This window comes from Cinclus cinclus, chromosome 3, assembly GCF_963662255.1.
Source record: "Cinclus cinclus chromosome 3, bCinCin1.1, whole genome shotgun sequence".
Taxonomy (NCBI): Eukaryota; Metazoa; Chordata; class Aves; order Passeriformes; family Cinclidae; genus Cinclus; species Cinclus cinclus.
The window spans coordinates 70,535,034-70,549,634 of NC_085048.1; the positions used below are offsets into that span (position 1 = coordinate 70,535,034).

The following is a 14,601-nucleotide window of genomic DNA, read 5'->3' on the forward strand; positions in this document are numbered from 1 at the left end:
GCTTCATCATAGAGGGATAAATATATGAAAGCAACCAATGGGAAAATGTTTCTTGGTTGTAGCTGGGTGCCCTGTGATGACTCTCTCTGGGACTAATGCCATATGTGACAGCACCATCTTTTTAGGGAGGGTGTATTTAAGGGAAGGTAATTCTGCAGGACTGGGATGTCCCACAGGAGGGTCAATGGCCCCTGTGGGTCTTGAGCATGAGGGTCACACTGAGCCTCTATGCTCTGCGGATTGCTGTGCTCCATCCCTGCCTGGCTGTGCTCCCTGGAGAGAGTGGGTGCTGCTGAGCCGGCACGGGGCTCCAGGGAGATGTTTCTACCCTACACCTGCAAATGCACGCAGAGTGTATCCAACCTGGGGGTTTTGCAGCTGCTTTCAGCCAGGGAGAACATTGCCTTTGGCCCTGCCTCGGAATGTCTATGTGCAAAAGAGCCATGGTCCTATGGAGAGCCACGGTCCTATGGAGAGCCACAGAGACTCTTCCTGTGGAAAAGGCCAGGGCACTTGGGAAAAGATCAGCTGTACAGAGTGCTTTTTTCCATGAGACATGAGCCTTTGCACAGCCTTTGGTGGTTAGACCACACCATTCCAGGGTTTAAAGGATGGGGAAGATGTCAGCTCCAGTGACCATGGGAAAATACAAATGCAGCAGCTATAGCATGCGCTGCTTCACATGGGTTTCCACTTCACTGAGGGAAATGAGGAGACAGCACTGCAGGACTCACTGGCAACTCAGTGATGCCAAAAAAGGCTATACTGAAATCTCAACACTGCCATAGGCCTATCTGCACTGATTTAGGTAAGTTCAGATATATGCACTTGCTGCCTGTCAAATGAGGCATCCCAGATTCTCCAGGTGGTGTGGTTCATATTTGTACGGTGCTTTTAAGGTTCCCTTAAGAAATGCATTAATAACGTTTCCAATTGAGAACAGAGCCAGGCTATTCATCAGCCTTTCATTTTCAGTGTTTTACTGCAAAACTTCCCACGGCCAACTAATTTCAAAGGCGCAAAAAATGAGGTGCCCCCTGTCCCACGGCGCACGGCTCAGTTTACCGCTCCCCAAGAGTGCAGGTGGGAGCTCACTCAGCGGCTTCCACGGCAAACACACCGAGAGAACCCGCCGAACTCTTCAGGGCTCTCCTGCCCCGCCAAGCCCGACGCACTCTGCCCCACAGCGAGGCGAGCGCGGCCCGGCCTGGGCCGGACGGGCGCTCACGGCGTCTCCGCGGGCAGCGACGGCCGCGAGCCCCGACCGGCCGGGCGGCACCGCCCCCTCCGTCGAAGACAGCCAATGGCGCCGCGCGGCGGGGCCAGCGGGCCAATGAGAGGCCCGGCCGCGAGGCGGGGCCCGCCCCCCTCTGCCCTCCGCGGCCATCGGTACGCGCGGAGCGGGGGCGCTGCGGTGCCGCCTGGCGGCCGTGCCGTGCCGTGCCGTGCCGCCCCGCGCCGCGCGGCCCCGGCTCCTCCCCGCGCCGGCGATGTCACGCGGCGGCGCGGGGCCAGCGGCCGCGACTCTGGCGCGCGGGGCGCGGCGGTAGCAGAGCCGCCGGGAGCCGCCGCCGCGCCGGGAGCAGCCAGCGCCGCCCGCGCCCGGGAACCGCCAGCGCCGCCGGGGCTGGCTTCGCGGCGGTCGCGCCGCTCCTGCCGGCCCGCCGGGGCCCCGCACCGCTCACCCGCCGCCGCCGCGCCCCGCCGCCCCCCGGCCGGCGGCCCCGGGCAGCGTGCCGCCCCCCGGGCCGCGGGGCTCTGCGTGGCCGCGCGGATGCCGCCGCAGCAGGAGGGCGAGGCGGGATACATCAGCAAGCCGGTGCCGCCGGGCGGCTGCGAGGTGCCGCCGGTGCCCCCGCGCAGGGTGCGCAGCGGGCGGGCGGCGGCGGCGCTGGGAGCCGCGCTGGGCGGCCGCTGCCGGGCGGCGGGGGCCGGGGCCGTGGCCGGAGCCGGGGCCGGAGCGGGGTCCGAGCCGCGGCGCAGCATCAAGTGCGTTCTGGTGGGGGACGGCGCGGTGGGGAAGACCAGCTTGGTGGTGAGCTACACTACGAACGGGTACCCCACCGAGTACATCCCCACCGCCTTCGACAACTTCTCCGGTAAGTGTCCGAGCGGCCGCGGGCACCGGGACGGCGGGAGGGGGTTCTGCTGTCCTGGGGAGGGCGCGTCCCGCCCGTGCCTCTCCCGGGGCCGTGGCTGGGCTGCGATGGCCAGGTTGGGCGATTTCGTTATGTGGTTATGGGGAGCAGGACTCCACGAAGCAGGACCGAGCTTGTCAGGCTGCCATCGCAGCCAGCAGCACCGGCCGCTCTCCGGTGTAACGGAGCCGGAGTGACCGCGGGTGTCATGCGCGGCCAGAGCCGGGCTTTAGTTGGGAACTCTCCGGTGGAAAGCTTAGCGCTGTCGGGGACATGGGAAGCGCCTAAAGGGCAGGTTTCAATACTTGCCTTGTCTCGCCCTTACAAAGGGGGAAATCCAGGGGTTTCTCTGCGGTTCAGCGGGGGCTTTTCGTATCCCGGGCGTGCTGAATGTGTACGAGGAAATAAAGCTAAACCTCTGTAGCAAAAGAATATCCCAGACTGCCGGGCTCGCTCTCCGCGCTTCCTGCGGAGGACTTGTGCCGTCACTGTCTAACTCATCTCTTGTAGTAAAATGAATCGGGGAGCCCTGAAGGGCTTGTGTACATCCGTGTGTTATAGCGACAGACTCCCTTCCAGCTCTGCTAAGTTGTTAAATCTAAATTAATTGAAGAAAAGGCTATAAGAGCTGAGGGATGGTAAATCTTACTTTTATTTTTTTTTCTTTAACGGAAAACATGTAAAGTTGAATTCACCATAGTTTTTCCCTCTCCCTCCTTTCTCTCCAAAAGCTGTTGTGTCTGTCGATGGCAAGCCGGTGAGACTTCAGCTCTGTGACACAGCTGGTCAGGTCAGTGGAGCCACTTACTTGATTTAAGTGACAGCGGGAGGGGAGAAGTTGGTGCTGTTGCACAAAGTAGTCCTGCAAATGACTTCATGGATTTGAAAGTATTCCCAGTGTTTGATCATGTTATTATCTGCTGTCATTCTCACTGCTGCTTAACTCACTGCTTTGCCTGTCTGTTGAAGGGTGAGGAACGACGTACTGTGCCTCCACATAGGGGCTAGGCACAGGCTGCTGCTGTGCTGGCTCAAGCTGCAGCTCTGTTTAGCCTGACTAGAAAGGCTGAACATATTGGGGATTCAGTGGCCACCTGGTTTTCTCTTTGGGCGGTTGTCACTGTCTTTATTTTTGCTAAATAACTGTGGGTTGAAGAATTAAGGTGTTTGGCATGTATGCATGCAAAGCAACTACAGCTGTAGGCATCCAGACATAGAGACTGTGTTTTTGAAGGGATAGAAGCTGGAGGGAAAAAGTACTGTTGGGTGTTGTCCGTGGAGGCTTCGTGTTTGCCATTCCCAAAAGTGCTGCTGCCGCAAAGCTAAGGTTTGCTGTAATCTATGACCTGAAGAGATAAGGGTGGCTGATACCTCTCATCTCCTGCTTTGCCTGATACATAAAAAGAGCCCATGTCTTACCACCTCAGATTTTCTGGAAGACCCAGGCTTGTACCACCCTGAGCAGTGTGCAACACTGCTTGCCAAGAGTTAAGGCTGGATAACCAAAAGTACCCAAAAATATTTTGCTACCTCGCTGCATTTGAAGGCAGTGGGAGTTAGGGACCTGTGCAGCTTTGTGGATCTGGGTCTATGCCTTCACCAAAACCATGCTGAGAAATCTCAGTGGTCTTAACACACAAACCTATTTAGATGGGTAGTAACTGGGTGCTCTACTTAGGAACGGGCTTTTAAGGGCTATGCAGTAGTAGATAGTAGTGTGCCTTACAAACCAGAGCTAAAATCCTACAAATAGCTTTCTTCAGGTAGTGTTATGAAGTCAAACAGCAGAACTGTCCCATGATTTTGGGTCCTGCTGAAGAGATGGGGTGGTACTGCAACAATCTTGGCTGTGCATGTTCATATGCAGAGCATGGCAGGTGAAATTGCCATCAGGTGACAGCCTGTGGACATGCAGTGCCTGTGGAGATCCAGCTGCAGGAGGGATGAACAGGCCCTGTCACACCTTGCCTTCCCTGCCCTCAGTGGTTAAGGTGTTTGCTCCAGCTGCCCAAGTGCAGCTGGAATGGGTAAAGTTACTGCCTTGAAAGGGAAGGGTTTATCTAAACTGACAGAAATTGTCCTGAGTAAAAGATTCCTGGCTGGTTACTTTGACAAACTGCTGCTGGGAGATGGCTGCTGAAATCTAGAGGTAAAAAAACCGCTCCAGGCAGTGGGAAATTCTATTTCAGCATCACTAGCCCAAAGAGGTGTAGAATCCCTGCAGGCCGTGTACCTACTGTTGAAGTGGCAGGAGTGTACTTAGGATATAAAGGGAACAATTTCATCTTAGTAAAAACCCTTCAGATCTGGGGTTTGCTTCCAAACCCATTGAATTGAGCCCTTTTGAAGTTTCTCATGTAGCAAGGAGAGGCAATTACATGGCAAGGTGCCTTTCTGTAAGCAGCCTTGTTGTTCAGAGCAGCATCTCTCAATAAATGTGAGGTTTTTTTGTGAACCGAGTGGTGAGAGCTTGCTTTCCTCTGAGGCTTAATCTGAGAATCAAGAGAGCTAATGAATCTTACTTTCTTGACTGGTGTTCTATAAATGTCTGTCTCTCTCAGAAATACTGCTGAAAAAAATTCATTTGAGCAGAGCAAGAATTCTGAGGCTTCCAGGGGGCTTTAAACTGCATACCCTGGGCCTCCAGGGGCTTTAAAGCAAAATTTCACATCTCAAAAATTAACATGCTACTTGCAATTCATCAGTAAACTGTGAGATATATTCAGCTTTATGTTTCTGTGCATTTTAAATTCCAAGCATTTGAGAACATGGTCCATTTTAATTAAAATGTCACTGCCGCTGAGGCACATCCTACCTGTTCAGGCTGCTAGTGTTACCCTGGTTTTATCCTGCTGTCAGCATAAAAGGAGCCTGCCTGGAGTAACCCTTGCTTCTAGCTGCATTCTTCCCTGAGGATCAGCACACCTTTGTTACAGTGAGGTGTTTGACTTTCTTGTGGCTGCGTCCTGAAGCTGAAAAAGGGCCTTGCTTTGCTGGAGTTTGCACTAAAAGAAAACAAAAAAACCAAAAAACCATAGGGCTGGGAGGCCTGTGTGCAGTTTGTTTGATGTGGCATGGGTGGGAGGGAAAGGTGAAGCTCTTACTCTATGCCGGTGGCATGTTAAGCTTGCACATTGTAAGTCATTATTACTCTCATCAGATTTAAATCCCTGGACACAATGGCGGGGAAATTATTCCCATATCCTGTAGGATGTTGCTAAGTAGTTACCAGCTTAAAAATCGACTCCAGGAAAGGTACCCAGAAAGGTACACATGCAGCTGCACTATCTATCTGCTTTGCCCTTGCCTGAGTCTGTCAGCAAAACAGCTTTGAGGTACTCATGCTCCTCCTGAGAGCTACTCACTGACTCACCCAAGAAGAGGTGAGCCTGGAGAAAGCGCTCTCTCCCTCTTCAGTTTGTGGCTTTGTGCGCTGCAACCTGCTTCCCACAGCTTTGCTTCTTTGCTGAAGTAGGGCAAAGAGCAAAGGAAATATTTAAGCATTTGAAGTAACCTGCAGCATTAGTTGGAAAATCTCAGGTACGCAGGGTAGCCACCACCTTTGTCCTGTGTGCCCCATGGTGGCAGGGTGCCCGCTGGCTGGCAGCCATGAGACCTCAGGCTGGGTGCAGGTGGCTTCTGCTTGTATCACGCCTTGCTGAGTGGTCTGGGTGCTCATTTTGGAGTGCCTGTCAAGATGGCAGTGGCAGGTGACCCTCAGCTTCACCATGGCTTAGGGCAGGCTAGAACTGCTATTTCTGTGGAGCGCTAACACAGTTTTGTTCTGTGCAGGATGAATTCGACAAGCTCAGGCCTCTGTGCTACACCAACACGGACATCTTCTTGCTGTGCTTCAGCGTGGTGAGCCCTTCGTCCTTCCAGAACGTGAGTGAGAAGTGGGTTCCCGAAATTCGCTGCCACTGCCCCAAGGCACCCATTATCCTGGTTGGGACACAGTCAGACCTCCGGGAGGATGTCAAAGTCCTCATCGAGCTGGACAAGTGCAAAGAAAAGCCAGTCTCGGAGGAGGCTGCAAAGCTCTGTGCTGAGGAAATAAAAGCTGCATCCTACATCGAGTGCTCCGCTTTGACTCAGAAAAACCTCAAGGAGGTCTTTGATGCAGCTATCATGGCTGGTATTCAGTACTCGGATACCCAGCAGCAACCAAAGAAATCCAAATGTAGGACTCCAGACAAGATGAAAAACCTCTCCAAATCCTGGTGGAAAAAATACTGCTGTTTTGTATAGGGGCTGCAAGGACCTGAGTGCTGCTCTGAGGAAATCAATAGAGGCTATATTAGCTGAAATCTCAATTTGTGTCGTCTTGAGTGTATAGTGTAGATCTGTATGTATGTGTATATGTTGCTATTGGATAACTCGGTTGCCCTTTCAAGGGTTGTGGAAGGATTCTTAGTTAAATAATTGCTATATACCAGGTCTGGCGCCCAGTTTTGTGACCAGAACTTCTCATCAAGGAAAAAAAAGCACCATGTGTCTGTAAGTGTAGAAGGGTTTGTCCAAAGGATTCAACTTCCTCTGATGTAAGGTGTATGTGATGGGGAGGAGCATAACTGAAGCCTTCACTGTCAGGGCTTTGCAGGAGGAACGCACAAGCAACGCTGGAAATGTAGAGCTCTGTACATGGACGATCAAAGGGAAAAATAACACAGTGCCTCCTAACTGACATTTGTAGCTTTAAAACCCCACTCCTGCTCTCTTTGTGTCTTCCCAAGCCAATGCTCTTAGGGATCACTTTTGAAAGGGTATGCAAGAGGTGTAATCTATACGCAAATGCCATGGTTATAAAGGTCATGAATATACCTTCAGCTTGTGGTGCGGGAACCTAATCCCTTATGGAGCTGACATCTCATTTGTTACCTCCTGACTTTCAGAAATCCTTTCTGTACTCCTTTCCCAGGAAGCCGAGTGGAAGCCCAAGAACATGAGCAAGCTTTAACTCGCTACCTCGAGCAGTGGCGATTTCCTCTTTTTGCAGACATGACGACAGTTCATCTCTTTCAGCTCAAAGGAATGTAAATACTGTTGTGTTGGGGTTTTAAATTTTTCTTTTCTAAGCGATGTAACAAATACCTGTGCAGCACCATATAAACCGCATCTGGTTTTAAGTCTACAGCCAAGAATTTCAGCATGCCCTACTTTACCTTTTAAGGCTGCTAAACAAATAACAAATCAGGCAGATTGAGATGTATAATAAACTGGACTCTAGAAACTGAGGCTGCTGCATCCTCTTCATGATGCTGTTTCCAACCAAGTTAATGTTTCCCTTCTAAAGGCAACAGTCACTTGTGGTTTAATCTTGTCCAAGTTGTGAAATTATCTGAGGCCATCCCTGAAATGTAACTGATAATACTGTTTGTTTTTTGTTGTTTTTTTTTTCCCCAGATCAGTCTAACAAATTAATTGAAATGTGCCTAAAATGTAACTGAGGGATCAACATAGAGCTGAGTGTGACCTGTTCTCTGACTGAGTCTGGTTCCTACTGAACTCTAAGCCTAATTCCAGGTCTAGTGAGTTCGTGAGACCTAAATGATAATGTGATTCCCTGCAAGGATCAGTATTTTAACCTGTTCTGCAGAGGTTTTAGTTTGTGCTGTCTGCCTTTTTATGGCCACAATTATTTTTTTTCCCTTCCCTAGATAGTTCAAGATCAAATTATAGTTCTTTTTTTCTCTCTGGCCCTAGCCTTGAAGTGACTTTTCCTTATTCTTAAACTAAACTGTAGTGACAGAAGGCCAGAACCCTTTTTTGTCAAAAATTAATCGATGTCTGATATAAAGAACTGTGGAGGCCATTTGAGTTGATAAAGGTGACCATAGTTTGCCTCTGGCCCATTAAAGAAAATGACACTATGTAAATGGATTCTGGGCTATTGGCTTAGGCTCCACAGTCTTTTTTTCCTTCTCTACAGAAGAACGAGTGCAGAATGGGTAATGTTCCATCACTGAAAAGTTGAAAATGGGATGGAAATTTTTACCTAGGGACTAGTTGAATAAAAATACATTGGTTTCTGCACTGGAAGAGCCTGGAAAAACAGTTTCCATAGCACAGAAGCTGGATGCATTTGACTTGGTTGCATCTGGTTGGTAACGGTTTAATGTTTACTGGTCCTGAAATTAACATCTGAGCCCTTATATTTCTTGCTCAAATACTTTGACAGGATTTCAGATATGCAGTCATGCCTACATCTTGGAGAAAAACTAAGCTAGATTTCTCCTGGGTGCTTTGCTTCTTTGTAAAAAAGCTGTCTTGGTCACTCAAAAATGTGTGTGTTGAGGAGGAGACAGGCTTGAATCTGAGCAGCTTCCATTTACAAAAATAGCAGAATTTCCTCTGCAAGATCATACTGCTTGGTATCATGCTGAACTGGGAGCAGTAGGTTATACTTTATAAGCAGCCTGTTCCATAGTCTGGAGTAGCATTACTTTTGAATGTAGCCAGCTGTGACTGTTTCTGAAGATGTGATTTATATACAACTTGTTATAGCCCTTTACTAGGTGTGTGTAAACTGAGGTCTAATAACTCTATGGATACTGCTCTACATGGGGCTACACAGGGTCTAGGTTTTAGAAATCTTACTTTTAAAATTACCAGTATTTTACAAGCATAAATGAGGGGGAGATATCTCTATGTAGTCTATAATCTGATGTGCCTTATTAAAAAAAACTCTTCTAAGTGTAGGCTATATTCCAAAAGAAATATTTCATGTGAGAATGATATAAATGAGGTATTTGGAAATAAATTCTGACCTGTGTATGTGTCTGCCTCTGCTGCCTGCTCGAGGAGGCTGGAGGGCTGCCCCTTGGCCGTGCACTGTTCCAACACCCAGTGCCCCAGCAAAACACCTCTGCCCAGAAAATACAGCCCTTTCCCTGCACTGCCCCATCCCCAGGGTATGGAAAGGAAAGGGTACAAAGGCCAGCTTTCTGTCTCCCTGCCAACACAGCAGCATCTTGCTGTGGCCCTGTGAAGCATGGACAGGCTCATTGTGCCTGGCCCTGAAAGTGGGGTGAGCAGCAGGGAGTGCAGCACAACTGGGGTGTTTTACCCACTGCATGTTGTGCCATGTGTTCTGGGGGAGCCAGATGGCATTTTTGGAAGAGCAGAACCTGTTCCCTTTTGGCACCATAGGTCTTGCCACTCCATTCTGGGTCCTGTCCCTCATGCCAGGGCCAAGGTAAGTGAAGTTTAAGATTGTTCATGCCCAGGAACTGGATGGCTGTGGCACAGACGCCTTCCACCCTTTGGTGCCACTGTGTTAACTGAGTGGGGAGCAGCATCTAGACCTCCAGGCATTCCCACTGCTCCAAAACTACTCCAGAGAAGGAGCTTTGTTCTGGACCAGCCAGGGTTCATAAACTCTCTCCATTGTGTTTGTTTTTCTGGGAGCTGAGAGGAGCAGGCACGCTCGGGGTGGCAGGCCAGGTTGGTCTCCCATGCCACCTGTCTCTTGGGTTACAAGGCCAAGGGAGTTTCAACCATAGTAATGCACACAACCTGCACAAAGTAGAGGAAGGAGCTCAATTCACAGTTCTTCTTTCTCATGGTTGGTTCCTCACTGGAACAAAGCCTTAGCTCCTTCTCTTTGTTAAAGTGCCAGGCTGGGCACTGCTGGGAGGCTGGTTCATCTGGTTGTGCCTGCACAGTGCACGGTGACCCTGCCCATGAGCCCAGCTTGCCAGCGGGCTCCTTTCTGGTGATACCTGTGCTGAGTCACCACTGCCCTGGTTGGTGCCTTCAGAGAATTGCATCCACAGGGTTTCTGTGCTGCAGGCAGTGGAGCTGGGATGCACTGGCTGGAGACCAAGTCACCCCACCTTTGCATGCTGACTTTGCAGGAAAAGGGGTTGTGCTAGCTTAGAGTCTAGAACCTGCTGTTGCCAAATCCTGGCACAAAAATCCTTCTGCTACCTGTGAGGCATTGCTTTTCTGCTGGGGGAAGGGGGGGTGCTGTCTTGTGCATCCCGACATCTGGACAAGGCTAAGGCAGTTCAGGTCATCCTTTACCCCACAGTAATTTTGTGACTGGGTGTGCTGCTGTGATCAAAAGGCTCCCTCAGCTGCCCTGCTTCACATACTGGATGGGCTGGCAGCTGAGCTCATAAGGGCATACTGAAGTAAGCCTGCTGTACATAAGGTTTCCCAGAAATGCTGAAATAGCTGGATGGTTTGTGATGGATGGGAGATCCCAAGAGAGGACTTTGTTTTCTTTCATATGAAATTAAGCTGCTAGGAAAAATGCAATTTTTTTTTTGTTAGTGCTGAAAAAAAGTCAGTTTTACCTTTCCCCCCCGCCATGTTTAGTGGATTGGGGGTATTTCTAGGGTGTAATTGAAGGTTGACTAGAGCTGAGATGTTGACAAAGCGATAGTTTGTCCTTACAAGGTGTCTGTAAGGACACTTCACTACACTCTTACTTTGCTTTTGATTTTCTTTCTAGACACCAGTTACTGACCACAGAGATGGGGGCACTGCTGCAGGAGATGGGGTTTTTGTATGACCACTTGGAGCTGACCTAATCTGTATATCATATTGTTGTCATAGGTATTATCCTTAAACACTGAAGCTTGCTGAAGCATGTGAGTGCCCCTACAATTGAGCAACCTTTCTGAGCTCTAGAAATTGATGTGCTCAGGGGTTTGTACAAAAGAGATCTCAGCTTCTGCCTTTAGTGTTGCCCTGGCATGCAGCAAGGTGAGGAGGAACAGAAAAACAACTGCTCAGGAAAGAGTGAGCCATTATAAACTTCAGGACAACTGGCAAAGGGACTCCAGGGCAATGGGGAGTGACAGACACTACTTTTACCTACTTTAGTCATAAGCAGATTAAAAGTGCAATTAGAGTAATGCATGAGGAAATGAACAGCCCCAAGGAGGGCTGTTAGGTATTAAAATACAGCCTTCTCTTTAGGAAGTCTCAAAGCTGTGGCTAGCTGGAAGCTGGGAGGAAAAATCACTGTACACAATAGGGAAAAATCACTCAGTCTTTGCTTGGTTCTTACATTCTCTCCTTAAGCATCTGTGCTGACTAGAGACAGGATGTGGGATGAGGTGGACTTCTGGCATCAATCGACCTGACTGTCCCTGTCTATTTAATGTTTTTGAAAGAGCAGGATGGGTTTCAGGCCAACAGCAGGGCCCCAAGATCCAATAAGACCTTCTGAAGCCTTAGCTTCCCACATTGCTGGCAGCCAGCAGGAAGATACAATGGTTGGGGCTTGTCCATTACCCATTTAGTGCAGTCCTCTATGTATAACCTGGGGAACAAGCAGTTGTTTAATCCAATTAATTTTGCCATCTGAGGCACAGTATTCTTCAGCACTGCCGATTTATTTCTCCACAGTTTTAACAGGATGAATAGATCAGTGATGTGTATGAAAAAAAGGCATAAAAACTCAGCTTGGAGCAGCTTTTTATTCAGCAAGGGAAATGTGTCTAGAGAAGGAAGCATGAGGAGTAGCCCTGCTGATCTGCAAGGGACTGTACCAATCAGAGGAGCTCTCCTGGCTGAAGGAGACCTGCATTAGGGCACTGATTCAGATTCTAGTGCTGAAGAGTGTCCCCAGGCATCCTTTGTTCCTTAGGTCTGTGCATTTTGGATGGGTCCTGATATTATTGGAGGCAAAGCAGGAGTTACTTCACCCAGATCAGCAGAGTTGCAGACCTGTAAAACTTTATGTAGCCTGAAAAAGACTCAGGCAGGGATTCCTGTTGAGCTTCTGGCACTGCAGATACACTTATAACGACATGGCCTCTCTGTGGCACTTTCCCCCTGGCTTCACTGGGAGGGAGGAATATTGATTTTCTCCTGCTGCTCAGACTCCTGCTGGTCTCTGTGGTCCCCTGGGATGAGTCTCCCATGTACCTGTCTGATGTTTCTCACTCCTGGTCCACAACTCATTTAATTAAATCAAATATTTTTCTAAAGCCCTTCCCTCTGGGAGGGTAATTTTAGAAGCAGTGGAAGATTTGGGTTAATATAGATGGGGTAAATATGACATGGGATCAAGTATGATCCTTGTCCAGACAGCTGCTACTTTTCCTATCATGATGGAATCTCCCTGATCATGTGTGTGCCCTGGGCTCTCTGTGGTCACCTGGCCTGTGTGCCTGGTCATGGAATCACTTAGCTTGGAAAAGATCTTAAAGATCAAGTCGAACCATTAACACAGCATTGCCACATCCACCAAAAACCATGCCCTAAGTGCCACATCTGCATGTCTTTTACATACCTCCAGAGATGGTGACTCCATCACTTCCCTGGGCAGCCTGTTCCAGTGATGCCAGCCCCTGAGATGCTTGTTAACATAGCAGAAAACAAGTTCCAAGTGAAAATGTGAGTTTTATTTTTGGCGTTTCCATTGTCAAGTTGCCAATGTAGTGAGAACTGCATGCATGGTGTCCTGCTATTTTTCCTGGCAGGCACTTGGTCTTCTGTGGTTCAGCAGGGATAACACCATAAAACAGCTGTACTATTTTCCTCTGCCTCACTACACTTCACAGTCTTTCTGTAGAGGAACGCTGAGCAAGATTTATCTAAGGGCAATGCTTGGACTATGGTGGAACCCCTGCTCCATCACCCTCTCTTTCCACAGCCACCCCTCCCCTGCATTCCCCTAGGCAATTTTCTTATTTATTTTTAATTCAAAACGGCATGTCGCCTGAAGCCTGGTGCTCAGCATTTTTCTGCTGCCTGTATCCCATTCTTCCACCTTTTGAGCTTTGTCATGGCCTTTCCACATTTTAATTACAAACTCAGCAGGCTTCCCTGTTCCTCAGGGCTGAGCAAAACCACTCCTTTTTATTTTCTGCTCATTTTCACGTAATCTTCTACAACCCACCTGGGTGAATCTGGAGAGATGACTGGCAGCGTGTTGCAGAGCAAAGACTGAAGAAGATTGGGTTGTGATAGTGAGGGGTAAAGTCTCCTGCTGCTCGCTGTTGTGGTGTTGATAAGGCTGCTCCGAACTGTTGACTTCTTGGGGTGAGGGCACCGGTATCTGCCAGGCTACAGGCAGAGCCCTGGCCATTTTCAAAGGGCTTTGAAGTACCCTCTGACAATCTCCTCTGGGAGATAAGAGATTGCAGGGAGAGAAAGGCGTTCCTGGAAACAGCTTTAACACCACGTATGTTTATCTTGGCTGGGTAACCCAGAAGGAGGCCAAAACTTGGGCTGCTGACACCTGAGAAGATATGCAAGGATTTCAGCAGAAAATGCAAAGTGACACCAAACCTTGGGTTTCCGAAGTTTAAATCAATCCATTTTCTAGCATCTGATTCAAACCTGCAATGAAATGTACCCTATTCATGGGTACATCCCTCCCTCATCCTTTCAGTATCTGCATGGTGTTGTTACTCATGGATTTGCCTTCTCCCTCACAGATGTGGCTGTTTCTGCTCGTGTGGTTGCCCAGGACAGCCAGCCCCAGAGGTCCCACACCTCTAGAGAAGTATTATGCAAAAACATATTTGCTTTTATTTGTTTTCAACAGAACTCCCATTCATTCCATCACATCATCTCTAGCTTCAGTGTTGCAGGAGGTGGTGAAGAGCAGTTTACAGGTAAACAGGTGGCCAGATGACCAGGAAAACGTCACAGTGACTCAGCCGACTGCCTTCTCTGTTTTGTAAACCACCATTGTGTTTGGTTTGTTCCTCCTCAGCTGGAGAGTCACAGCTTTTATGTAATGTCTCCTCGTAGAAGAGTTTCTCCATCTTCTCAACCATTTTGTCTGCTGTCCCTTTGGGTCTACCCTAGCTCCACCATCCCACTCCTGAAGGGCAGAGAGCAGAGCTGCAGGCAAAGTCTCTAATCCCATGTTTTGTTCTTCAGCACTCTTCCTGGTACTGCCCAGTATATTACAGGTGGTGTTTCAACAAGTTTTGCTGTTGAACCTTATCCAAAATTTTCTGGAAATCCAGCCATCCTGTCTGTGAGACCTCCCTTATCGCTAAAAATGCCTTTCCCCATAGAACAGCAGCAGCTTTCCAGAAGCATTTCCCTTCAGAGAAGACAGACTGGTACTTTCCCAACAGACCATATTGTCCATGTCGTCCATTATGTTACTCTTTTTTGTAGTATCTACCCTCTGTGTGAGCATATGGGAAATAGTCTCTTGTGAGAGTGCTACCAGGAAGGAGAAATTGCCCAGGGGTGCTTCTGATCCAGAATTTTAATGGACCTATGATCTTGACAAATACAAAGTCAAATGACTGCTTTTTGCATCATGCCCTCCATCAGGAGGACACAGATAGAGAAAATTTCCTACTGCACCTATACTATAAGGCACTATAAGTACTATAAGGTTCTAGTACCCTTGGCCAAGATTTTCAGGTGTGACACAAGTCTTTGCCACTTTAGTGAGTAACTCACCAGGGATTGTTCAGTAGTTTTGCTGATCACTGACCCTGTGGAAATCAAGTAATTTTATTGTTATTCCATGTTT

The 14,601-nt window shown here is 48.9% G+C and overlaps 1 protein-coding gene across 1 annotated transcript; it reads left to right on the forward strand.

The window, feature by feature from the left end:
* Positions 1-1,774: 1,774 nt before the first annotated feature.
* On the forward strand, positions 1,775-6,451 carry RHOU (ras homolog family member U). The gene is made up of 3 exons (XM_062489138.1): positions 1,775-2,099; positions 2,870-2,928; positions 5,931-6,451. The coding sequence occupies exons 1-3, from the start codon at positions 1,775-1,777 to the stop codon at positions 6,384-6,386; spliced, it is 840 nt and encodes a 279-aa protein (XP_062345122.1). The 3' UTR covers positions 6,387-6,451.
* Positions 6,452-14,601: the final 8,150 nt, after the last annotated feature.

Excerpts from the sequence above, each read along its gene's own strand:
- RHOU (XM_062489138.1), top strand. The coding sequence starts at position 1,775 with ATGCCGCCGCAGCAGGAGGGCGAGGCGGGATACATCAGCAAGCCGGTG. Across the intron at positions 2,100-2,869 it reads CGCCTTCGACAACTTCTCCG|CTGTTGTGTCTGTCGATGGC; the intron begins GTAAGTGTCCGA and ends TCTCTCCAAAAG. Across the intron at positions 2,929-5,930 it reads TCTGTGACACAGCTGGTCAG|GATGAATTCGACAAGCTCAG; the intron begins GTCAGTGGAGCC and ends TGTTCTGTGCAG.